At 40.2% G+C, this 27,351-nt stretch overlaps 1 protein-coding gene across 1 annotated transcript; it reads right to left on the minus strand.

The window, feature by feature from the left end:
* Positions 1–1,820: 1,820 nt before the first annotated feature.
* On the minus strand, positions 1,821–26,377 carry nuak1b (NUAK family, SNF1-like kinase, 1b). Its single transcript, XM_059536686.1, has 7 exons — positions 25,346–26,377; positions 19,620–19,740; positions 8,416–8,567; positions 7,573–7,638; positions 7,121–7,240; positions 6,151–6,283; positions 1,821–6,017 (listed from the first exon to the last, which is right to left on the minus strand). The coding sequence occupies exons 1-7, from the start codon at positions 25,553–25,555 to the stop codon at positions 4,978–4,980; spliced, it is 1,842 nt and encodes a 613-aa protein (XP_059392669.1). The 5' UTR covers positions 25,556–26,377; the 3' UTR covers positions 1,821–4,977.
* Between the last annotated feature and the right edge of the window lie 974 nt (positions 26,378–27,351).

Raw genomic sequence — 27,351 nt, forward strand, 5'->3', positions numbered from 1 at the left:
TGAGACACATGAAGCTCTTTATGCATCAGTGAGTGTTTCCTGCAGCTTTAAATGGATACCAAAAGATTTAGCGCAAACGGTCGGCAGGAGGAAATGAAGGCTTGCACAGAAACTAACAAACATCCACAGAAGATCTGCCCTAATTTCCATGGAAGTTCTTAACACAACACTCAATAAGTGCTAAAACAGCCCCAGGAGGTGCAGAGCTTCAGAGGAAAGAGCTTTTGAGTTGATGGATGGGATAGTAATGTCTTCCTGTAAATATTTTGGTGGTGTGATACTTCTCATTGAGCATTTACAGCACTGGTTAAAACACAGCAGGACATCAGAAACTGAATCACGTACAAAAAAAGATACTCTTTTACTGCGACCTGTTAAAACTATCAGATGGTAAAATCATTAATACTTAATACACTTAAAAGAAGTGTCATGATACCACCATATTTTGGTGTTCTTGGAAGAAACACGGAATACTTTATAATTACATTTAATACGTTCAGTTACCGTAAATACCTAGGTATAAATATAATAATCATTCAGTATTATACTAACAAAAAGTACCACAGTGCAAATTGTTTTTTTATTATTATTATCATTAAACCATTTTGTACCATGGTACCCCCAGAGTACTTTTCTTTCTTTCTAACTTTCATCGAATCCTCCTCGTCTCTATTTTTAGCCGTTGTACTGCTATTCTGGGAATTCATTGCTGACTGGCTGCTGCCGAGCGGAATCCCTTCAGGAATGTCTGGAACTTTTTCAAACCACTACAGAGAGAGAAAGCGAGTGAGAGGTTGATCCGTGGGTAGGGAGAGAGGAAAGTAGAAAGCAGATGTGTCTGTTCTTCTGCTGTGGACTACAGTCCGAATGATACAAGTCTGAATATGTGCGAGTGCTATCAAGACTTCTTAAAGTATCTTGAATTGATTAGCGTGCGTGAGATGACTCGTCTTTCTGTGTGTGGTCCATTTAGCAATAATAATCAGTCATAATCTCTCACAGTTCCTGGATCGGTATTACAGCTTCAAATAACAAGTTCAGAGCAAAAGCCAGGCCACCTGCTGAGTACCGATCTGGAGACTAAATGCATATTATTGCTAGTAGGCTAATTTCAGTTTATAAAATGATTCTCATTTGAATACTGCTTTTGTCTAGCTATATTTACACTTTTTAAGATCGAAGCAGATTTAAGAAGACATATCCAGCAAGTAAATGCAGTGCATGAGCAGCTGGTGCCCAATGGTTTTTAAAGTGCATTTTGGTTAGTCTTTTTGGCAATAGGACTTGGAATTGTACTACTGAACTTGACAGCAGATTGAGACACACCTAAGGACTTTAAATGCAGAAAATCAAAGACTGTAGTAGTAGCACAACTGTATTTGTGTCGGTCTGGTTTGTGCAGCAGGTCTGCTAAATTTCTCTTTCTCTCTGGCACGCGGCTGAAACGCTCTCTTGTTCTGTTTCCGTGGGCCCTGGAGAGCAGCTCTGGATCAAATTAAAGCTGGCAAAGACACCAGCCTCTCCTTTATATATTTCTCCCTTCAGATCTTGTCTCTCTTTCATGCGCAGTTTTCCATACTTTGGGCTTGTGTAAAATCTTTGGCCTGCTTAAAAAGATAGTTCACCCAAGAATTAGTATTCTGTCATCATTTACTCGCCATTATGTCATAATAAACCTGTTTAACACAAGAGGGGATGCAAATCAATGGAAAGATTTGAGATCTACTAACTGATAAATATTGGATGCAGGACATTCCTTGACTTATGAATGCAAAAACAAACCTTTAGTGCAGTCAAATGAAGTAGACACGGATATCACCTCCTTTGAAATGATTCATTTATTGAGTTGGTTTTACACAGATTTGGTTTTGTGGTACAAAACACAACTGGTTAGCGAGATATCTCCACTTAACAACAACCAAAGCAGCTGAATACACCACCAAAGCTTTGCAACACAACCACACGACTATGATGCACCATCTCTCTGTTATTTTGTTATTTCGCCAGTTGTCTTTAAGTGTTTGTTTCTGTCTAGACACAAGCTCACACATGCACACTTTGTATGACTGCTGTTAAATGAAATGGCTTCACCACCAATAAATAGAGTAAAAAAAATGCCATTTTAATAATTTTATTATCAAAAAATTAAACAAAAATAATAAAAGATAGCAAAGGCACCTAACGAAAAATACCTTGGCAGTCCTTGTTTCTCAAACTGTTACCAAACCCCCCAAAAAAGATTGTGGCATTGACCAACAAAAGTAATTAATTAGAATAAAATAATGCATAAATAACATAATAATACTACCATTTCAGTACTGTCATTAAACAATATCCAGTCAAGTTTTCCTCTATGCTGATTCTGACTAATATGCACCAGGTATTTCCAGTTTGGCTTAAAGCATGTTTGAATTTGATTCGCAATGGCCGCCTCCGTTAAGCTCACTTGGGATGGCACTATGGTTAGCAATGGCACATTTGGGTTGATGCTCAACTTCATCCTAAAGTATTAATACAAAAAAGGTAGACAAGTGAATATCGTGACACCAAATATTGGGTCAAATCTGAGGCGGCTTTTGACATTTCTGACAAATGACCCTGATGAAACTGCAGTAGTTGTGATTGGTCGAATGTTTATGCGAATGCTAGACATTAGCATTGGCACTGCATGTCTGCACTTGAAAACCTGTAAAGACCAGGAGAGATCGTTGATTATACGCACAACGTTCTTCTGTAAGGTAAATCAATAATAATATTTTGGAGAATCAAAAACAGAAGCGCAATAACATAAAAATACTAACATAGTATAATTTGATCACTGAATCCAGTTGACAATACAATGCAATACAGAAATGCAGTAAGATACAATACACATTAGGTGTGTCTATAATATCTACCCAGGACCTCCTTTGAACAAAATGCCTCCCATGATCGGTTTCTGTTGAAATGTTTGGTGCAAAAATGTTTTCTATTAATGCTAATAGCCAATTAGCTAACTTAGCATTTCTTTACTCTGACATTTCTACCATTAGCTCCTTCTTTGGTACAAAATTCTTCCTTTATCCTTTCATCTACTTTCATCTCCCTATTTCTACACTTACACTCACTAGTCTTTCTTCACATGCAGCGAATTAAAAAGCTACGTCATCCTTTCCAGTGAATAATTCAATGTGTCCCTCTTACTGGAAAAGTGTCCTCCATCCATAAATACTTTCATGAACATAAACACCTTGTTAAAACCTCTCCTTTTACTACAGCTACTTCACACTTACCTTCTAAAAACATTTAGACATCAGCCTTAAAACTAAAATTGCACTTGAAATTTTGCAAGTAGACAACAAACAAAGAACTAAAGATTCTAAAACAATAAAGCTTCTGTCCCATTCAATTTCAATACAGGGAAGCTCTCTGGGTCATGGTGTTAAGATCTAGTCCAAACATGCCTCTAAAGAGCCTTTGGAATTTGCTGCCTCATCACTGCTTTGAAACTAATAGGTATACTTGTTTTTTTAGCTCTAACGGGAGTGTTTTGGACATCAAAGTTCAACAGAGAACCAATAATCCGTTATTCTTAGAGCTGAGGAATTATAATCCCTAAGCATCAACAGATAAACACCAGGAGAGACAATGTTCCTACAGTCCAGAACCTTTGGAAATTGCCTAACAAGCTTGTCTCCGCCTGAACATTCCTTGGAGCTGAGATTGTGTCTGACATTTCTACCTTGAGTTAAACCTTGTTAAGGTGAGGCTGTCCAGAACTCTAAACAGTCACCTAACCCAATCAAGAAACCACAAGAGTACCATTCCAGAGAAACACATGGTGCACACACACATGTTCCTGTCAGGGCTCAATCAAAAACAACTAATCCAACATGCTGGAACCTTGAATTACCCAGCGGTTTCTGAAAATAAACTTCCTTTCAAGGCGATCATGGACTGACTATTCTTCTTGAATAATGCACTGTAAAGCACTGGCCTGTCGTCAGTAGTGGGGCAAACTTAACCTTGAAATCTCTGTAGGGTAGGCTTTGTGCTCAGAGGTCCTGAAGCTCTTCTAAGCATTCAATACAAACTCTAAAATAAAATAAAATAATAAAATAAAAATAATAAAATGCTGTTCATCTGATGACAGCGTCCTCTGGCATCTCTCTCCACCTTGAGGAAATGACATACATAATTTAATATGAATTTAAAAAAATTAAACAAACAAAGAGGCACTTCTATAATTCCATAGATATGATTAGACTCATAGGATCAATACGAGTTTGATCGTTACATATGCATACCTTAAATATAAATGACATAGCACAATAACCAAGAAAGTAAAATAACAATTATATATGTCAGTTCCCATCAAGGACAACGAGAGATTCAGTTTCTTATTCTTCCAGTACTGCCAGACCACACCAGTTTTGTATCACTAAATCTACAAAAAAAAATATTAATAAATAATACACAACAGTTAATTTGGAGCAAGACCCTGGTTTCTTTTTTTTGGAAGTAAAGATCAAAAACGACATGTGCTCTGTGAGAGTTTTAAGGTGCTTGATAAATTCAGGTTGGCTCTTATTTTTGTTTCATCAAGGCTGCCGTTACATGATGCCTTACTGTGATTCTAACTTACCTTATACTTAATTTGTAAACATTTCATTTTATTTCTTGCCTGTATTGGGAGAAATGTCCCAGAGTACCAACTTAAATGTTACTTACTTCAAACCCTTAGGCTGTAGTTCCCCAAGTTGTATTTGATACAGAGTTTAACTGTGTATAAGATTTGGTTGGTTAAAGGTAAAGTAGGATAGGGTTAAGGGTTAGGAGTTAAGGTTTGGTTGTGTACAACCTCCAATATCATCCCACTGAAAAAGGACTCATTCATAGAATCCCAGTTTTGCACTGGTTGTCAACAACATGCCAAACAAAAACCTTCCACTTGCTCCACCTTCTTCTTTTCTAGGCCTCTTTCAACTGGCCCCATCCCTATGACAGGTTGTTGCTGATGTCCAGGGCTTGTTGGTACACCTGAGTCATATCATCAAGATCTCCTAGTAGAGAGAAGCTGCTGTTATCCCCCGGAGAGCCCTGTGTTCCTCGGCTAAATTTCCCACTATGTAGGGGAGGAGCTGCCTGGAGACCTTTAAAGTTGGCCAGCTGGAGAAGGTTTTCTGCAGACGCGCAGCCTCTGATGTTGGGGCGGGCTCTGGGTGGGGGCCAGTCAGTCCCACTGAAGGAACTGTTTGTGATGTTATCACTATCCTCCCTAACAATACTAGATGGGCGACTCTGACTGCGGGATAAGCCGGAATCACCAGGTGCTGGTTCCCCTAGGACACTCAAAGGAGGAGCGCCACTGTATGTAGAATACTTCCCGTTGCGCTTCAAGATCCCCTTTCTACCAACCGCTCGCTTTGGTGGTGAGCTGGCGGCGAGAGGTGTCATATTGCCACCTAGCAGGTCAGAGGACTCGCTGCGCTCTGGGGAAGAATAGTACCCAGATTCCCGTTGTTGGTTGTTTTTAAGGATTCCCTTCTTCGTAAGGATAGGGACCGCCTTGGTAGGAGAGTTGCCTGTTAGCCCCTGCTCCTCCTCACCCTCTTCACCTTCAGGCCCAGATTCTTTCTCTGGGGTTCCCACACTGGATTCTATTTCTTCCAGACTTGGAGAGCGTTGCTCTTCAGAAGTTCTTGTCTTCAGGATGCCCTTTGGTCTCTTGAGGCCCAGGCTGTCCTCTCCATTACAGTGGGACACACTTACATCATTCTCTTTCTTGGACTTTTTGGGCCGCTGACGGACAAGCAGAAATGGCTCAGAACGGATGGCTTTAGTGGGTCGAGGTTCGGTCCGGTTCTGCCAGTCAATGAGACGAGCCAGCATGGGCGAGCCAGCATCCCTTTGTGATTCACAGTCACACACACTGGTCTTCCAACCCCAGTTTACCCACCAGTGATTGGCTATGTCTTCCACTGTGGCTCGCCGCTCAGGGTTGACCATCAGCATCCAGCGAATAAGACCACGAGCATCTAAACAAAAGACCAAACAAGCTTTTTGTTTATCATGATCAAGAGACAAATTTGTCCAGATATATGAGTAAACATTTTAATATATAAAAGATATTCTAAACTTTGTCTAAAAGAGTCTGTGCAAGACCAGTACCTGATGTCTGGGATGGTTCTCGATATTCTCCATTGCTGATTTGTCGAATTAGATTTTTGTGGTCCCCTCCATCGAATGGCATGCTACCATAGACTAGCGTATACAGCAACACCCCCAGAGCCCAGCTGTCTACCTGCAAATAAAGGATGGCATTGATGTCAGCTGACTCTAAAAGAACACTGATTTACTGCTAACTGTTAAATCAATGACAATTAAGATATCCTGTCATATAGAGGGGGGATAGAAATCACATGACAAGACTGGGATGTTTAGTGCTGGCTGTGCTTTTATGCCACAATCTATTGATGGCATGACTTTTTTGAGTCTCCAGCAAGCAGAAATGGCATCAGACAGTACCAGTCTCCCTTTCTTGTTGGTTTCAGGCTGTTTATCAGCTCAAAAGAGTTTGACCATTTTGATTACATCCTCTACATTGTAGTGTTTTCTGTACCCTTGAGCAAAACTGCAGCAAATTATTGCACACTAAAGTCAATAAGGCACACTATACTACTTTTATTTTGAAAAGCCCTGAGTTATATACCACAAGAGAGGCACATTTAAGCTCTAAAGAACCTTTCAACTCTGACCGAGGTTTGACATGTATAATCAGAGATACTTGGAGAAAGAAACTCCAGCTGCTCTCCATGTTCAGTTAGGGAAGCACAAGACATGTGTTTGCCTCTTCCTTGGGATCTGTGGAAGGATAATCCCATCAAAGAGCAGAATAAGGCTTCACTAACCACACAGACTGTCTCTGATAGATCACAGCCGCTCACAGTGGATTTCACACGCCAGCATAATGAAACTGTGGGGTGTTTCATTTATGATGATACAAACCTCAAGGGTTTATATCTGTGCATCACGTCATGTAGGCCTGTGGTAAACCATTCCAGCATGTTTTTATGACCCTGGAAAAAAGTTCAACATAAAGAGCAGCTTGTAGAGCCTTCTTTATCTGAGCATGCCTTACCTCTGGACCACAGTATGGTCTGCCATTGACGATCTCTGGGGATGCATACAGTGGACTACCACAGAAGGTCTGTAGGAGCTTGTCTTTATGATACAGGTTGGACAGACCAAAATCAGCAATCTGAATGAACGACAGATATGTCAGTGTTTAGTTTTAGTGAAACAAAAAGTTTATTTTCCTGGTTAACTTCTCCTGAGTAAGCGTTTGTTTTCAGAAAGGAGTGATTTTCCCAATGTCCTGCTCGTTCTGCTTATATTTCATGAATGAACCCCACCATTTCTTAATTTTTAAGTAACATACTTGCATTTAAATACTACTGAGGTAAAGAAAATCTATTGGAATCAGTACAGCATCTTTTCCATGTACTATTTTGTGGGACGTACTAATCCTAATGTTGTACACTATATAAGATGTAAACTAGGACGTAACCACCGTTTCAGAAGCATTCTCACCTTTATGTTACAGTTTTCATCCAGTAGCACATTTTCCAGTTTCAGGTCCCGGTGAACAACACCATTCTGTAAAGAAAGCATCAGAATGCACTTCAGAGAACTGAGGTATTACTGTCATAGCCAACAGAATCATTAATAACCACTGACATCTATTCCACAAACACTCTCTGTAATTCCAGTTCTGTTCAGACACCAGTTTTTGATTGGAACATGACTGTGCAGTTAGTCCTTGTGTTTCCTTTAAAGTAACAAACAGCATTCGGGTTACAGCATGCCCGGAAACCCAGCCACAAGGGGTTTAGGATCTGAGAGAGTTCATTACAGATGTCTGATGACCATGAAAGATGCATGTGTTCAGCATGCACAGCGTTTAACAGATGGGACTATAAATCGACAGTTTAACAGGCTGCTTTCTTATTTCTTCTGGCCGACCCCACCCAAAAATCCCCCCACATTGTGGTTGCCCATGGCAATGATGACTCATCACACTCCCCTCTAGTGTCTGGAAGCTCCTCTGCCCTGAGATATGACATCACGTCATCTTCAGCTGCAAACCAACCCACCCAGTGCAGGCCCACAGGGACCTTGATTGACTCTGAGCAGTGCATCATGGGGAAATGGGACTGTTTTATCTGAAACTCTGGCTGTTTCAAATCCTAAGCCACGTTTCCACCGAAATTAGCCGAAACAACTGTACCAGGAACAACCCTGATGAATGGCCAGATTTCATCGAATAAGCGCACGTGCAACTCTGTGGGAAACCCTGATGAAAACATGAGGCTCTCTCTGAGAAGAGAATGGGATTGAGAAAGAGAAATGAAGAGATAAGAATGGTGCATATACCTTGTGGCAGTAGTGCACAGCAGAGACGATCTGCCTGAAGAAGTGTCGGGTTTCTCTCTCAGTCAGGCGTCTACGTTCGCTGATGTAGTCATAGAGTTCACCTTTACTAGCATATTCCATGACTATCACTATCTTGTCCTTATTTTCAAACACTGCAGAAACAAAACAATATCATGAAAATCTGATCAGTTTATTTATACCTTGTATGTTTATGCATGATATTTCATACATATACATTTGTTTAAACTGTTTAATTAATGATTTGTATACCTGACTGGAATTAGTAAAAAAAACAAAATTTTGAGTAATACAATTCACAATAAAGCTGTCCAGTATTTTTATCCTTTACTTCCCATTAAGCAAGTGAGTGGAAGTACAGTAAGTATCTATATAGAAGTTAAAAAAAACCTAGATAAAGTTGTAGACCTCAGTAAATGACCAGTTAAATAACATGACCCATGTCTACTTTACACAGGCCAAGGCTTCAACAGGGAGTCGTCCAGTCAAAAATAAACAAGTACGGTGGCGCCTTGTTTCTTCAGAATACAACCCGCAATGAAAAAGTACAAGTACAAAACTACTGGATGCATAAAAATGAAAAGACTTTGTTTTGTAGTGGCCAGTCCAGAAAGTTCAGCGGGTCACAGCAGAATCTGTTAATGACCAGGAGAAGCCGAAAAATCCAGAGGAACAAACACAGCAAATTATAGTCCGACGCAGCAGGAAAGTTGCTGTTTCTGCAAAACCCCAAAAATCCTCATACGCATCACCCCACCCAAGCATCTGGCGCTGCTGCCGACTCCTGTCACACGTCCAGAATCGGTTCTCATCTTTTTACAGAATCTCTCCTGTCCGCCATCTCTTTCCACAGAACAGCAGGGAATGCAAGCCCAAGGCCTTCTGGGATTGTGCAAATACAGTTTAAAGAGAGAGGGGTAACAGAGTTAACATAACACAGATTTACTGTGTCAAAGAGAGTAAATCTCAGTCTTCTTACAGTGATGCTAAATATCGGAGCTCAGCGATAAATTCGACAGTGATATGCAGCCTGTAGGAAAGGAAAATCCCAAATGAGATCATCTCAATTGTTTCTCTAAAAGGAGACTTTGCTCAAGTGGAATTTTAGGAAAAACTTTTAATACTCGTGACTCTTAAACTTGTGGGCAATCAGAGAGCTACCTTTGAGTAATAAAAATAGTCCTCTGGGAAGTTAATGCAGCTAAACTGGTACACAAACAATTCACATTCATTCCTCTATCTGAAAATTTCCACGACCAGCCCAAACCCATAAACATAATTTAAAACCTCACCTCAACCTCAAAATTAAAAGAGAAAGACACTCTGACACTGGAGCAATGAAAGACAAAGCCAGACACGAGAAAGAAAGAAAAAAAAGAGTCTCCACAGACTCATTTAGAGCTGGTAACTCCAGAGACTCATTTAAAGAGGTGTTCTACCCTCTTTGAGTCAGGCCAACCACAACACAGGCGGAGTCATGAGACAGAACAAAGATAAATACGGCAACTCTTCACAAATAAACTGGCCTATAAACCCAGATGGACTTTAGGCGGAAAAAAAGTCAAGTCAGCACGATGAGAGCTCGCCAGGCCCACTGTGGCACAGATTCAGCAGAAAAAACCAGACGGCAGCAAAAATGTCTTTAGAAATAATCAACACGGAGTCCGGTTATGGCGGCCATGTAGGAAGACGTGTTTTTGCTGCTCTGCTGCTAAGTTCGCAAAAAAGCTCTCCTGCTCACTTATTGTCTCAAATAGAAGAAGTTTTTGAGGTGTGATGCCTAGCTCGGTAAAGTCACAGAAGGGGAAAGGTGGGACAACCAGACAGTCGAGCCTATTTGACTGTAGTCTTCCTGACGAAGCAACCAAGGCTAATCAGGTCATGAATACGCAAACTGAAAATGAAAATGAACCAGCAGGTACCAAAGCTGATCAAATACTGACAAAGTTAGGCTCAATGGAAACAGGGTTCACCTCTAGGCTTGATAGACTGGCAGCAACTCTACAAGATGTGAAAAAGGAGATTAGTGTCTGCAATGAACGCATGTCCCATGCGGAGGAGTGCATTTCCACCGCGGAAGACGAGCTAATTAGCTTGCAAGCTAAAGTCAATACACTACAAGCTAAGAACAAAACCATGGAAGATAAACTTATGGATTTAGAAGCCAGATCTCGTTTAAACAATCTAAGGCTTGTGAACCTGCCAGAAGGCGCTGAAGGTAGGGACATTTTTGCCTTTTTAGAGAAATGGATCCCCGAGGCGTTGGAGAATGAGGGACTACAGTCCTCTATTACTTTGGAAAGAGCGCACAGAATTGGACCAAAGAACGACAACGCATCACGCCCGAGGACCCTGATAATGAGGTTTCACAACTATAAGGACAAACAGGCAGGTTATAACGCTGCACGGGAGAAAAAGGAGGCTTATTACAAAGACCAACAAGTCCGTTTCTACCCGGATTTGGCTATGGGAATTGCCCAGCTCAGGAAGACGTTTGACCCAGTTTGTGCGGAACTACGTAAACTGGGTATTCGCCATGGAGTGTCTCATCCTGCGACCCTGCTGGTGACTCACGAGGGCAAAACTTGTTCTTTTAAAACCCCTGCTGAGGCATACGTTTTTCTCAGGAGAATACATGAACACTTACATGAAGAAGAGACAGGAACACTAGACGATAGAGCCAATTAATGTGATATGTGATTTGTTGTAAGTACGACACAAATAACCATAACAAGCCCATTTTTTATTTTATTTTACTATTTTATTTCACTTAATAACTGACACGTAATTATTCTGTACTAAATTATTTACAAAAGTGTATTATACAGCATGACTGTGTACTTCTATTCAACAGTGATCATAAGATGTCACATTATTATGAGATAAATTAAGGTGTTGTTATCATATCAAGTCGAGTGTTAATCGAAGTGGGCAGGAGTTATAAGTTAATACCTGTTAGAGTGTAGCAGCAGCAGTAGTAATTGGAGTAGGTCGGAACAAGAGAGTGGTTTGACTGATCCTCACTGGTGTGGACCGGTCTTAGCAATAACGGGAGACCAACAGCAGGTGGGTGGGTACACTCTTGAGTGGGGGAGGGGAGAGGGGGGTTATGCCAGTTCAGAGTGTTGAATGTGTGTTCTAACATCCCAGTTTGTTATGCCTATAAGCAAGGATAGTTTTACATTGCAAAGCATCCTGGTAAAATTCTATTTTTTTATTTTTTATAAGTTTTGTCTCAAGAAGTGAATCTTAATTTTATTTCATGGAACTGCAGAGGTCTGCAACGTCTTCAAAAGATAAAACAGCCAGCAACAGAGAAGGACAGCAGCTTGTGAGTGTTTTGTCTTGGTTTCTCATTAGACTTCTGTGTGATCTTCATTGCTAGGAAAGTTTTTGGTCTAAATTGTGTGTGTCTTACCCTGGTAAATACGTGCTGAAAGTGGCGCTTGGTTTTGCGTTTGCCTATCGCGGGACTGCCCAGTTTCGATCTGCTAAATAGTGAGACGTGGCCAGCTGACTTCAATCACAGGTAATCAGGCAAATAGAAAAGTGGTAGGTTTCGCGGCAGCGGTCGCGGCAGCCCTCGTGTGAATCCTCCTCGTGTGAAGACCAACGAGGGTAAAGACCATCGACTCTACCTGCGCGACTCCACCGAGCAAGGACACTGACAGGGCACTTGAGTATTGCTTTTTGCCCCTTTCTTTACTTTTTGTATAGCTTTTCCTCAAATATTTCTTACACTTGTAGTCACTATGTGCTTTCAGATCTCTACTATCACTACTAACACTCGAAGAGCACGCTACGTACATCGCAGGAAGGCCTGTCTGACAAACCTACGGCCTGTCCCTCTGACCTCTACTACTACTACACTCTCTATTCCAGTTGGTCTCTGGAACTGCCAGTCTGCAGTTAACAAAGCAGACTTCATTTCGTCTATTGCTACTCATTCCGGTCTCAACCTCATGGCACTGACTGAGACTTGGATCAAACCTGAAGACACTGCCACCCCTGCAGCCCTCTCCACTAATTTCACTTGTTCTAACACTCCTCGTACCACTGGGAGGGGTGGAGGTACTGGTCTCCTTATATCAAAAGAATGGAAATTTGATCTTCAGCCATCACCTACAGGTAACGGTTCATTTGAATCACATGCTATTACTGTAACCCACCCTGTTAAAATCCACTTTGTGGTCATTTATCGTCCCCCAGGTCAATTGGGAAACTTCTTGGAGGAGTTGGATGAGCTGCTATCAAACTTTCCTGAAGATGGTACTCCTCTGGTACTGCTTGGTGACTTCAGCGGCTCACACTCCAACGCAGGTCACCTTTCGACGGAACCTATGCTCACCCTCGCGCCAATCTTCTGTGGTTTCATCCTCGCTTCCTGCACTCTCTCAGTTTTCAGCTCTGGACACGAACAGTGCTACGGACACTCTTTGCTCCACGTTAACATCTTGCTTGGACAACTTTTGCCCCCTGTTGTCTAAACCAGCACGCACCGCCCCATCTGCCCCCTGGCTGTCCGAGGTTCTCCGTGAACATCGCTCTAAACTCAGGGCTGCAGAGAGGAAATGGCAGAAATCAAGAAACTCTACCGACCTCAGTGTGTATCAGTCTCTCCTCTCTTCTTCTCTGCAAATGTCTTCACGGCTTAAACATCCTACTACCACAACAAAATTAACAGCTGTTGTGATGCTCGGACACTCTTCAAGACTTTCTCTTCTTTTCTTAATCCGCCGCCACCACCTCCTCCATCGACTCTTACAGCGGACGACTTTGCAGTTTTCTTCACAAATAAGACAAGAACCATCAGTGACCAATTCTCCACACCGCAGACTGAGGACAACTTCACAATGACCGACGCACACTCTTTCTCCTCCTTCTCCCCACTCTCAGAGATAGACGTTTCCAAACTTCTCCTGTCCAATCATCCTACTACTTGTCCACTTGATCCGATCCCCACTCACCTCCTTCAAGCGATCTCTTCTTCAGTCATACCTTCGCTTACTCACATTATCAACTCCTCTCTTCACTCTGGAACATTTCCCTCAGCATTCAAGCAGGCTCGGGTAAGCCCACTGCTCAAGAAACCATCTCTAAATCCAGCGCTTCTTGAAAACTACAGACCAGTATCCCTTCTTCCATTCATTGCAAAGACACTTGAACGAGCTGTGTTCAATCAGCTTTCTATGTTCCTTGTACAGAACAACCTCCTGGACAGCAAACAATCTGGCTTCAAAAGTGGCCACTCAACTGAGACTGCTCTGCTCTCAGTTACTGAAGCCCTGCGACTAGCAAGAGCAGCTTCAAAATCCTCAGTACTCATCTTACTGGACCTGTCTGCTGTTTTGACACCGTTAATCACCAGATTCTCCTGTCCAGCCTCAGAAAGATGGGCATCTCTGGAACCGCACTCCTGTGGGTTAAGTCCTGCCTCTCTGACAGATCCTTCAGTGTGTCTTGGAGGGGTGATGTTTCTAAGTCACAACACCTTACTACTGGGGTTCCTCAAGGCTCAGTACCTGGACCACTTCTCTTCTCCATCTACATGACGTCATTAGGATCTGTCATTCAGAAGCATGGCTTTTCTTACCACTGCTACACTGATGACTCCCAAATCTACTTCTCATTCCAACCAGATGACCCGATGGTAGCTGCTCGCATTTCAGCCTGTCTGAGTGACATTTCTAGCTGGATGAATGACCATCACCTTCAGTTTAACCTTACAAAGACAGAACTCCTGGTGATTCCAGCTAACCCATTGCTTCATCACAACTTCTCTATACAGCTGGGTTCGTCAACCATTACTCCTTCGAGGACAGCCAGAAACCTAGGAGTTGTGATGGATCATCAGTTAAGCTTCACAGACGACATTCCTACAACGACCCGGTCCTGCAGGTTTGCCTTATACAACATTAGGAAGATTAGACCCTTCCTGTCAGAGCAAGCCACCCAACTTCTTGTCCAAGCTCTTGTTCTCTCCAGACTGGACTATTGTAATGCTCTCATGGCGGGCCTTCCTGCATGTACTGTCAAGCCTCTGCAATTGATCCAGAATGCAGCAGCAAGGTTTGTCTTCAATGAGCCAAAAAAAGCTCACGTTACTCCTCTCCTCATCAGGTTACACTGGCTACCAGTAGCCACTCGCATCAAATTCAAGGTACTGATGCTAGCCTACAAGACGACCACTGGCACGGCACCAACATACCTAAACTCGCTGGTTAAATCTTATGTGCCCTCCAGAAGTTTGCGCTCTGCAAGTGAACGACGCCTTGTGGTGCCATCCCAAAGAAGTTCAAAATCACTCTCACGGACCTTTTCCTGGACTGTGCCGAGCTGGTGGAATGACCTCCCAATCTCAATTAGTACAGCTGAATCTTTACTCATTTTCAAGAAACATCTAAAGACTCATCTTTTTCGACAGCACTTAACCAACTAATACTAGCACTTTTCCTTTTCTTGTCTTTTCATTTATAAAAAAAAAAAAAATCCTGGCTATGCGTTCTATATTAGACTAACTGAGACTTGTCATGGCACTTGTATACTGTTGTTGTTTTCTTGTTGACCTGACTGCTTCTATTGTTCTCATTTGAGTGAGTGAAGTGAAGTGACATTCAGCCAAGTATGGTGACCCATACTCAGAATTCGTGCTCTGCATTTAACCCATCCGAAATGCACACACACGGAGCAGTGAACACACACACACACACACTGTGAGCACACACCCGGAGCAGTGGGCAGCCATTTATGCTGCGGCGCCCGGGGAGCAGTTGGGGGTTCGATGCCTTGCTCAAGGGCACCTAAGTCGTGGTATTGAAGGTGGAGAGAGAACTGTACATGCACTCCCCCCACCAACAATTCCTGCCGGCCCGGGACTCGAACTCACAACCTTTCGATTGGGAGTCCGACTCTCTAACCATTAGGCCACGACTTCCCGTAAAGTCGCTTTGGATAAAAGCGTCTGCTAAATGATTAAATGTAAATGTAAAACAGGTTATGAATAAACTGAAAGAAATGAATTCTAAAATTGTACTGTTGCAAGAAACTCAAAGGGTGAGAAGGAGGTGGAAGGGCACTGTTTATGCGGCATCGTTTACATCTCAAGCTAGAGGGCTTATGACACTAATTCATGAGTCGGTTCCATTTAAAATAAAAAATATTATTAAAGATAAAAGGGGAAGATTTCTAATACTTCAAGGATCTTTGTTATCAGAAATGCTAAATATAACAAATGTTTATGGTCCTAATGTGGATGATAGCAATTTTTATAATGACCTATTTCTTACTCTCGCAACACTTCCAGGACTTCATATGATAGCAGGGGACTTTAATTGTACATTAAACCCAGAAATAGACAGATCAACTGGGGTTGACAATTCATATAATAACTGTAGGGCTACAATCCATAGGTTTATGAGAGATTTAAATTTATTAGATATATGGAGAGAGAGAGAAAACCGAATATTAGAGCTTATTCCTGTCATTCGGGTACTTTTAAGACATACTCTAGAATATATTTTTTTCTTGTCTCTTCGGAATTGCAATCTAAAATTTCTGACTGCTCTTATGATAATATTGTGATCTCGGATCATGCACCATGTTGTTTGGTCTACAGAGATGATAAATTATTAAGAGATCCACCCAGATGGCATTTCCAACATAAATGGTTACAAGATGAAGACTTGGTGAAATATTTAGAAAAACAGATAGATGAGTACTTTCAAATTAACACTACACAAACTACTGCATGTGTTAAGTGTGAAGCCTTAAAGGCTTTCCTGAGAGGGCATATCATCAGTTATACAGGTTCTAAATAAAAAAAGACACAGGAAACTAGATTACAGTTGGAAAATAGAATAAGAGCCCTTCAAACGAAAGTAAATAATTCTGAAAATATTAGTAATTCACAACTGGAGAAAGAATTATTATTATTGAGAGCTGAATATGATAAGCAGTCTGCTTTTAGAGCTGCCTCAAGTCTTATACGCTTGAAACAAACATTTTACGAGCAAGGTGATAAGGCTGGCAAATTGTTGGCATGGCAAATAAAACAGCTTGAAATGAAATCGCCAATCACTTCAATAATATCAAATGGGCAGACACTGTTGGATCCAATAGAAATTAATAATGCGTTTAAGGGCTATTATGAAGAATTTTATAAAGCACAAGCATCAATTAAACTTGACAATATAAGCATCTTTCTAAATAAAATAGATATACCCATTATTTCGGAGGATGATAAGAGTTAATTTAAATTCAAAATTTACAATAGAAGAAATTGGACAAGCCATTGATAGCATGAAATCTGGAAAAAGAGCAAGGCCTGATGGCATTCCTATCAATCTGTATAAGAAATTTACGAATAAACTTTTGGTACCTATATTGGACATGTTTGAAGAAATCTTTCAATCGAATTTTCTTCCTCCTTCATTAAATACAGCCTTGATTACTCTCCTGCCTAAGCCAGGGAAACCTTTAGATAAATGTGAAAATCTAAGACCCATTAGTCTTTTGAATTCAGATTTAAAAATCATTTCTAAATTATTAGCAAAACGATTACAAAAATGTAATAAATCTCTCTCCCTTATGTAATAAATCTAGATCAAAATGGATTCATCCCGGGAAGGCAGGGCTTCCACAATGTACGGAGATTATTAAATATTATTCATTATAAAAAGGATGCGCCAAATACAGCTCTTTTATCATTAGATGCCAAAAAGGCCTTTGATAGAGTTGAACGGCCATATCTTTTCCGGGTATTAGAAAAATTTGTATGTGGTAACAATTTTATTAAATGGGTCAAAATATTATATAACAACCCCATTGCTGAAATCATCACTAATAGAAATATTTCTCAACCGATAGCAATAAAACGCGGGTGCCGACAAGGTTGCCCGCTCTCGCCTTTATAATTCACGTTAGCAATAGAACCATTGGCAATTGCAATACGCTCCCATCCCCAACTTAGTGGAATTACAGTAGGACCAACTGAACACAGGATTTCTTTGTTTGCATATGATGTGATCTTATTTATTTCGAATCTGAACACATCAATACATTTCATTCTGGAAGTCATCCAGTCATTTAGTGAAATTTCAGGTTATAGATGGATGCCGCTGCCAATATCTATAATTGGGAGAATTAACATTTTAAAAATGAACATTCTTCCAAAGCTACTATATCTGTTTCAGAATATTCCCGTCACCCCCATTTGGTTTTTTCGCACAAATGAAGAAAATGTTTATACGTTTTCTCTGGAATAATAAAAGGGCAAGACTTCGTTTGTCTTTAATGTACTTGCCTTATGAACGTGGACGTTTGAAATGTCCTAATTTTAAGTAGTACTATTGGGCTGGGCAACTAAGGTCTATTATGTTTTACTATACTAGTCATTCACCGCATTGGATAGAAATGGAATCACAAGAATTGAATTTACCTCTTCCCTCATATATATACTCAAATATAATAAAGAAACTATTAAGAGAAATTAAAAACCCAATTCTTAAAAACATGATAAAAGTATGGAGTGATGTGAAGACACTTCTGAAAGATCCACATTGTCTGTCTCAATTTAGTCCATTATGGGGCAACCAATTTTTTTCCACCAGGCAGGGCAGACGCAACATTTAAGTTATGGAAAACCAAGGGAGAGAATGAGAATGGTTCGAGATGTGTATTTACCAAAATCTGACATACTTATGATCTTTCAAGAATTACGAGATAAATTTCACTTAGATGAAAAAAAACATTTCTTTAAATATCTCCAACTCAGGAGTTTTATAAGAGCAAGTCAAAACAATATATTAACGAAACCCACCACTTCAGACTTGGAAGAAATGTTGTTAAAAGATAGTCAAAAGAAAGGCATTATTTCTCAGTTTTATAATCTGATTATGTCTTACATTTCGGAAAGTTCTCATGATAGATTTAGAGCTTGGAAGGATGATTTGTCATTACAACTTTCAGAGGAAGACTGGCAGAATGCATGCACTTTAGCCCACACAACATCAATAAATACTCATCTTAAAGTTATTCAATTTAAATGGTTAATGCGGACATATGTGACTCCAGTGGAACTCTGCCGATATAATGGAAATATTCCTGATGTGTTGTCAAAGTGTAAACAATGTAGAGGAACACTGGTTCACTGTATGTGGCATTACACTCTTTTGCGAAGAAGTAAGAGACATTATTCAAAATATTATTTCCAAACAAATAATATTAGATCCAAAATTGTTTTTATTGGGCTTATATCCAGAGAAGCGTAACTATACTAAAAATGAATGTACATTTATAGACCTTAGTCTGCTTAACGCCAAAAGATGTATAGCTTTATTTTGGAAAAAAACATGTTGACCAAGAGGCACTTTATGGTTACGGCAGATGCTGTCTGCTCTGCCGCTAGAGAGGATTACATATGTGCTAAAAGGCAAACAGGGACTTTTTGAGAATATCTGGAATACTTTTATTGATTATGCCAAAGATTTGGATTTAACAGATGACAATGACTGAGATGTGTGGACACTGCAGTTCACTTCTGAATAATAATTTGTACCACCTGATTTGTATAATTTATGTATTCTATTTTATATTTTTATTTTAAAGATAAGTGATAAATATTTGTAGACCGTTGCTTTGTAAAGAAATGGCTTTCTGAAAGGCATTGTGGTTGTTTGTCTTGTGTTTGTGTATGCAAAAAATTTAATAAATATAATCTGGCAAAGAAATAATCAACACAGAGTTTCACTGGAGATCTTAACCATTGAAACACATGCTGGTCAGAAGTGAGTAAAGTCACATTCACATCGTGACTGATCCAGTTTAATTTGAATATTATTTCATGAATAAAACATTTTACTCTCTTTGACACAGTACATCTGTGTTATGTTAACTCTGTTACCCCTCTCTCTTTAAACTCTATTTGCACAATCCCAGAAAGCCTTGGGCTTGCATTCCCTGCTGTTCTGTGGAAAGCGATGGCGGACAGGAGAGATTCTGTAAAAAGATGAGAACCGATTCTGGACGTGTGACAGGAGCCGGCAGCAGCGCCAGATGCTTGGGTGGGGTGATGCCCAGAAACATTTACTGCCCTTCACAACAAAACTGTATTAATAGTTAATGAAATATTATAAATGATTCACTAGAATTGTATGTTTTATTTATTGCCGAGTTAGAGAGATAGATACCTTCATATATGGAGATGATATGTGGGTGGCGAAGGGACGACATGATCTCGATTTCTCGTCGAATGTGAACCATGTCTTGCTCATCTTTAATCTTCTCCTTCCTGATAGACTTGATGGCAACCTGAAGAGAAGAAAGAGATTAAGTTTCAATCTCTCCTTCGTCAAAAGATAATAAAAATGTTATGTTTATCTTAGTAACTTTATGCCACTTTTTTGACAGGAAACGACTCGAGTCAGCTTAGAACTCACATTGCAAAGATTAGCACCATAGCTAACCACTTAGCCATGGCTCTGACAAAAACATTCTATTTCTGAATGTCAGAAAAACACCTGAGAAGATTCTTCAGACAGAGAGGTGTAATCATCCCATCGCACACACAGAATTATCCCATAAACACACACCACGGCTGAGCATATTTTCAGCCTTGTGCTGTGTAATTTTCCTGATGTTTTTTGAGAAAATGAGGGTGCAGTGTTTGGAAGCGGAATGAAAGCTCTCTCATGTGTTTATTCGGCTCTTGTGGGCCCTGAGGACACTGCACTGATGTCCCTATATGATCACTTTACCTGAACAGGCTCCAATATGTATGGAACCCTATTTCACCCACTGAATAAAAAAATTATTAATTACCACTTTTTATTGAATGATTCTGACTTTTTTCCTTGCAACTACAAGTTCACGTTGCACTTTTTTCGCAAATGCAGATTACATGATGCAATTCTGACATCGTAATTCTTTTCCCCCCAGAATTGTGAGAGATATACTCACAATTATGAGTTACAAAATCATAATTGCCTGGATATAAATTCGCAATTGCAAGAAAAAAAATGTCAGAACTGTGACATGTAAACTTGCAATTGCAAGAAAAATGTCAGAATTGGGAGATAAAAAGTTTTCATCACTCACATTAATAAAATTCATGGAAATGATCAAACAATATTTTTTGTGTATTGTTTAAATATATATATATATATATATATATATATATATATATATATATATATATTTCTTTTTTAAATAATAAAATAAAAGCCATGAGGTTCCACATTCAGTTCCTCTGGAGTTTTAGAACTCCAGAAACGAACATTCTAGAACTGGAAATGCCTGCCCTGTTGACTGAATGATGGATGATGTCATGGGGAGGAAAGAGGAAATTATATCTGGGTAGTGATTTCCTGTCTATTTCTGTCCTATCGCACACTCCCAGGCACGTGCTACACATCCATTTAAAGAACAGCTGGAACAATGAGTGAGCTGATGACAAAGCCTAGCTGGAAAAGAGGAAGCCCTTTGTCAATTCCTTTTGTTTTGTGATGTAATTCCCACAATGATGGTCCCTATAACATGTCCATCCACTCCTCCATTCTCAGAACAGCCCGTGTCTTGTCATTAATGGTGAGCAAGCAGGCGGTCCGCCGTGTTTCTTGGAGAAACCAAAACCACATGCTTCCGAGGTGCTGAAGGTAAACCACTGACTATATCCATAAAAGGAAAGCCCTAGCGGAATGCTTCAAAACTGATTATGTGGAATAAAAGGACATAAACAAATCCAGAAACCAGGACCAGTGCTCTAAAAGAAGAATGGGCAAACCTTTATTGGAAAGCCATCAGCGAGTGTTTTCCATGAGCTCATGAAGTTATGAGCAGCTGAAGGTATTCACCTCCCACCAGGTCTGCTGGAGACGGCAGGAATACTAATGCTGCAGTTTGTTCAAACACAGCAGGAGCAAGAGTTTAAAATAATCTCCAGGAAGAACATCACAGAGGCGGTAACAGGATTCTGACCAGTGGAGCTTTTTATTTGTTTATCTGTCGGTGAGCCAAATGAACAGAATACAGCATCAATAAAAGCGCAGATGAGTTTTTGTATTTCATTAATGGTGTTTGCAAAGAGAGGGATTTGAACAAGTATTATACTTTGTCATGAAACATGATTGAAACCTCGAATCTTGTGTAGAGGTATGCTACTTTTTAATTAAATAAAATTTGTAAAATTGACACTGTAGCAATCTCCCCAGGCAACATAGCAACCACTCCGGACACCCTAACAACCACCCAAATACCCTAGCAACCTCCTAGCAGCCACCGCAAATGCTCTTACAATCACCCGAATGCCCTAGCAACCACCCAAGTAAATACCTAGCAACCACCCTAAATACCCTAGCTACCATCTAGCAAGGTGAACAAGAACAACCAACAACCACCCGAAAATGCCTTTACACAAAACTAGCAATTTTCCGTGAATATCCTAGAATTCACATAGCAATCAATGTAAATAGCCTAGAAACCACTTATCAACAACTCAAAAAACCATTTACTACAATCATGCTATCATCCATCCAAAGCCCTAGCAATCACCCTAGTAACCACCCAGCAACCACCCAAACACCCTAGCAATCAGCGTGACTACCTTAGCAACTACTTATCAAACACCCAAAACCCTAACAACTACCCAGGTATATATCTAGCAACCACCTCAAATACCCTAGCTACCATCCAGCAATCACCCCAGACACCCTAGCAATCACCTCAAATACTTTCGCAATTATGCTGAATGCCCTAGCAACTACCCCAAAACCCTGACAACCATACTAGTAACAACCCAGCAACCCTAGAGCCCAGCAACCACACTGAATGCCCTAGCAATCACCCCTAAACCCTAACTTGACCCTGGATCAGAATTTAAAACCCACTACAATCTATCAGACTGTTTTGGCCCCAATACAGGATATTAATTCTCCACAACATTTTAATTTCCTGCTCAAGATGGCCTTTCAAGTGTCCGTCTGCTTTCGCACTGTCACAGTGACCTTTTCACAAACACACAATCAGACGAACATGTGACCCATTTATCACACACTGTGGAAGGAATGCTGACCATTATGTGGACCTCTGATCTTGTTTGTACATTCAGATACCCACAAATGCATTGCAAACACGAGCTCATACGTGCGAAAGCTCACACACTCATGCTATCTGTCTGTCTGCTCAGGTCATTATGGTGAATCTGTGGCTGGTAAAGCCATAAAGAAGAATATGTTACACAATGTCTTTGGTTATCTGTGCCTTCGGGGTAGAGGTCAGGAATATGCTGCTCTGTATTGTTGCTTACATTAACAGTCAGAACCTTCTGTTTGCCTGTGTATGAGATAACAAACAGTAAAGCTTTATTACATTACATTCAGTTTGTTTGTTTGTTTAGCAAGGGTCATCACCTAGAGGAACTACACTAAATAAAGTAAATGCTTCTATGTTTGAAAGTTCTATTTCAAAGATAATTTCGCTTAAAAAAAAGGAATGCAAGTATGCGACCACAAACACTACTATGTACCCAAGTGTAAAAAATGTAAAAAGTAAATGTAAAAAGTGTAACAAAATGTAAAAAGTAAAATAAAAAAAATATGTAAATGTAAATGTTTCTATGTACGGAAGCTCTAGTTCAAAGATTATTACGCAAAAAAAATCGGAAGGCACGTGCGAACACAAAGACTAATTTAGAAAGCAATTTATATGGTTGCACTGTGTCATTTTTCAAAATTATATTCATAACTATGTGAAAGCAAAATGTATAAGAATGCAAGTGTGATTTCACATTGTAGCATTCTAAAATCTATCAGAACACTATTAACACAACGCAAGCAGAAAAGGTAAATTTTGCAAGTTTTTGCAAGTTATTCAGTGCTATTCCGTAATGCAAAAGTGCTATTTCAAACACTGTTGGTCTAGAAAATCAGAATGCAATTTATGACTCAAATGCAAATACTCTTAGACAAGCAAAGCCAATTTAATGCACCGCTGCATTCGAACATGTTTCAAAATGAATGCAAATGATTCTCGGTATGCAAGCCCATGTTAAAATACATTGCAAAATGTGAAATGCAACTATGTCATTGCTTCTATGTATGAAAGCGTGAAGTCACACTAAAATATGTCAACGCAATGAGAGTACACTGCATTCTCAGCGATGCCACAAAGGGGCACTAATGTTTTTTTTGTGTGTTTAACAAAAGAAAGTCATACAGGTTTAGAACAACATGAGCATGATTACATGTTTACAGAATTGACATTTTTGAATACACTATCAAATATAGGAGAAAAAATCTAAATGTTCCAGTGCTGTGCATGTGTAGATGTGTTTTAAGACACTGTGATGACTAATGTTTATACTCTATGGCAGTTATCAGTGGTTTTTATGTCTTGTTATCTATATGTCTGTGCTATAACTCTTTACAGACAGCGTGTCCGGCCGGTTAACAGTTTTTCTGACTAATTCCTGCTAAGTACACTAATCTCATGCCAAAAAAACAACACCGCATGTCTCCCTGAGTGACTTTTTGTTTATGGGCCCACAAACACGCATGACAAATTATGTTTTACCATGCGTCTGAGTTTGAGGTAAATGAAAAAACATGTATGTGTAGTGTGTGCCGTTTTATTTTTAGGTCTGTTAGTGTGCGTTCATACTTTCTTCAACAGCCTGCCAACACTCTGATGGCACTCTGCCCACCAATACACTCAGACCTGTGTGTGTTTATATGTGTTGTGAAATAGCCTGGATTGTAAATTATTAAACTAAAAGATGGATATATATCTGCTTTCAGCCCATAACAGTCACCAACAACAGTGTTTCCATGGAAATATACAAGACTAGAGGGCATTTCAACTGCTAGAATGGGTTGCAGATCTATTCCTTAGGTAAAAAAATCAAAGCTAAATGCTAATAACAAAACATGACTAACTAACTATACAGTCGTACATAGCTTATTCCCTTGACTTTTGTCATCAAAAGTTGTACATCCAATCAAATTCTACAGTATTTTAATCCAAGTTCATCAGTTACTTGGTAGAAGCTAGTCAGATCAAACAGATGCTAATGTTTATCCTCAAAATATTACACAAAATTGGACCCCACTGACTTTCGAAGAATAGATCAAAAATATGGAGACATTTTAAAGACTGACATGAGGATGAGTAAATAACCAAATTTTAATTTTTGGTGGAACTTTAGCAGAATGGAAAGATTTCATTTCCCCTAGTAGCTGTTCCAGGTTCTGTGGTGACTGAGCCATTTAGAGGACAATGTTAAACAACAACAATAGCCACGTGCCAAAGTGTGGCGAATGAATCCGGTGTGTTGATTAATGAACAAACGAACACTGAAGCCCTGCCTGACCTAGATAACCACAGCAGAACTTAGCATCTAGGTCAGAGTTCATTAGCAACCTGAGGTTTCAGAACTCAAGTTCTCTAACACATTTGGTGCTGGTTGCATTATTTTTTACCAAGAGTGGTCACCCATTGAACACAACTGCAACAGAAATGATCAATTGGTTGAAGAGGGATGCATTTCATTGGGGACTATTAGAGCAACTTTACATGAGATTTAAAACATCTGCTCTTGCACAAGCGAATGCATGCGCCGCACACGCGTTGGGTGGAATTCCCATGAGATGGACCGAAAAGAGCCAAACACAACAACAGATTTTATAGCAGAGCTGACACCCTAAACAACAAACTACAGCCAGCCCAAGATCCAGGCCAGGTCTACATTCATTTATCAAATGATTATTTGATTCAAAAGTTTAATATATAAATGTATCAAGGCATTTCCATCTGAAATCACTATGGAACCACAACAATTGACCCTACAACCTTCTGGATAGCAGTTCAGATGTATAACCACTACATTAGACTGATTTATTTATCAGATGCTTGAAGCTCTCACCTCTCTTCCAGAATGGCGCTCGATGGCCTTTTTGACTTTGCCGTACGTTCCTCTCCCCAGGGTCTCCAGCAGCTCATAGCGATGCTTCAGGTTGTGTTTGTGATGATGTTTCTTCACACCAGAGCTGCTGCGTTTGACCTCACCGGGGCCCACAGGGGCCTCCGCCACCACTGAGGGGCCTGGCGGGTCACCTGGCCTATGTGTCTCCATCACGTGGGAGGATTTACACCTCCCTCTATGTTTAAATATCTTGACTAAATGCTTTGAAATATAGATAATATAAGACCTAATTAATATAGCCAATTAGCATATAAATAAATAAATAAATTACAATGCAAAGGTTTATTATGTTAACATATAAACTAATTTATTATTGTCAATAATGACTCATGTTTTAATGAGGTGTCTATCTGGCTATGGTAGGCTATCTAAAGGAAAGTAATAATCCCAGTCTAATTATAAATGATAAAAAGGGCTATGAACGGACTAAGAAGGAATATTATTAAAAAGAAACTAATAAACACCTGCCATGTGGTTTTATGGCACTTATAAACTGCTACAATGTATCATTCACAATTAGAACGACAATGTATCTATTGTGCACTATTCTATTATGACGCGTTCTAAACCATTATGACGTATTCTACTCCGTTATGACGTGTTCTCTTTCCCGTGGCGCGTTCGATCATGATTTCTCCGTTGTTTCTTTGTTTTAATAATCTACCGCAGAAAATCTCTGGCGAGAAAGCAGCGACCACGCCGGCGTTCTGGACGTAAATCACCCTCATTCTGGCCGCGGATCCGCCGTGGTGTCAGTCAGCTCGGTTCTGGTGCCGGTGATCCGTGATAAGAGGCTCGGAGCGCGGGGATCGGACGGAAGGATGTGCTGCGGTCTTGTGTCTGCTGTGGCCATGATTCGGTGTGTTCGGCCCGTCCCTCCTCCTGATGTCCTGGTCTGTGATTCTTTCTTTCTGTCCTTCAGGATCAGAAGCACTGAATAAAGACGAAGGAGGCGGAGTCACGGTGTGTGTGTGTGTGTGTGTGTGTGTGTGTGTTTCAGACTCTCTGTGACTGACTTTTGCTGATTTTCTTATTCTGCTTTCCTAGAGGGAAAACAGAAAGGTAAAGTGACATTTATATAGCAATACCCACCATACTGAGACTTTATGCAGAGAATATGATACAGAATATAGAATAGATAAACTGTATATATACAACCCGAATTCCGGAAAAGTTGGGACGTTTTTTAAATTTTAATAAAATGAAAACTAAAAGACTTTCAAATCACATGAGCCAATATTTTATTCACAATAGAACATAGATAACATAGCAAATGTTTAAACTGAGAAAGTTTACAATTTTATGCACAAAATGAGCTCATTTCAATTTTGATTTCTGCTACAGGTCTCAAAATAGTTGGGACGGGGCGTGTTTACCATGGTGTAGCATCTCCTTTTCTTTTCAAAACAGTTTGAAGACGTCTGGGCATTGAGGCTATGAGTTGCTGGAGTTTTGCTTTTGGAATTTGGTCCCATTCTTGCCTTATATAGATTTCCAGCTGCTGAAGAGTTCGTGGTCGTCTTTGACGTATTTTTCGTTTAATGATGCGCCAAATGTTCTCTATAGGTGAAAGATCTGGACTGCAGGCAGGCCAGGTTAGCACCCGGACTCTTCTACGACGAAGCCACGCTGTTGTTATAGCTGCAGTATGTGGTTTTGCATTGTCCTGCTGAAATAAACAAGGCCTTCCCTGAAATAGACGTTGTTTGGAGGGAAGCATATGTTGCTCTAAAACCTTTATATACCTTTCAGCATTCACAGAGCCTTCCAAAACATGCAAGCTGCCCATACCGTATGCACTTATGCACCCCCATACCATCAGAGATGCTGGCTTTTGAACTGAACGCTGATAACATGCTGGAAGGTCTCCCTCCTCTTTAGCCCGGAGGACACGGCGTCCGTGATTTCCAACAAGAATGTCAAATTTGGACTCGTCTGACCATAAA

Source organism: Carassius carassius, chromosome 43, assembly GCF_963082965.1.
Source record: "Carassius carassius chromosome 43, fCarCar2.1, whole genome shotgun sequence".
NCBI lineage: Eukaryota > Metazoa > Chordata > Actinopteri > Cypriniformes > Cyprinidae > Carassius > Carassius carassius.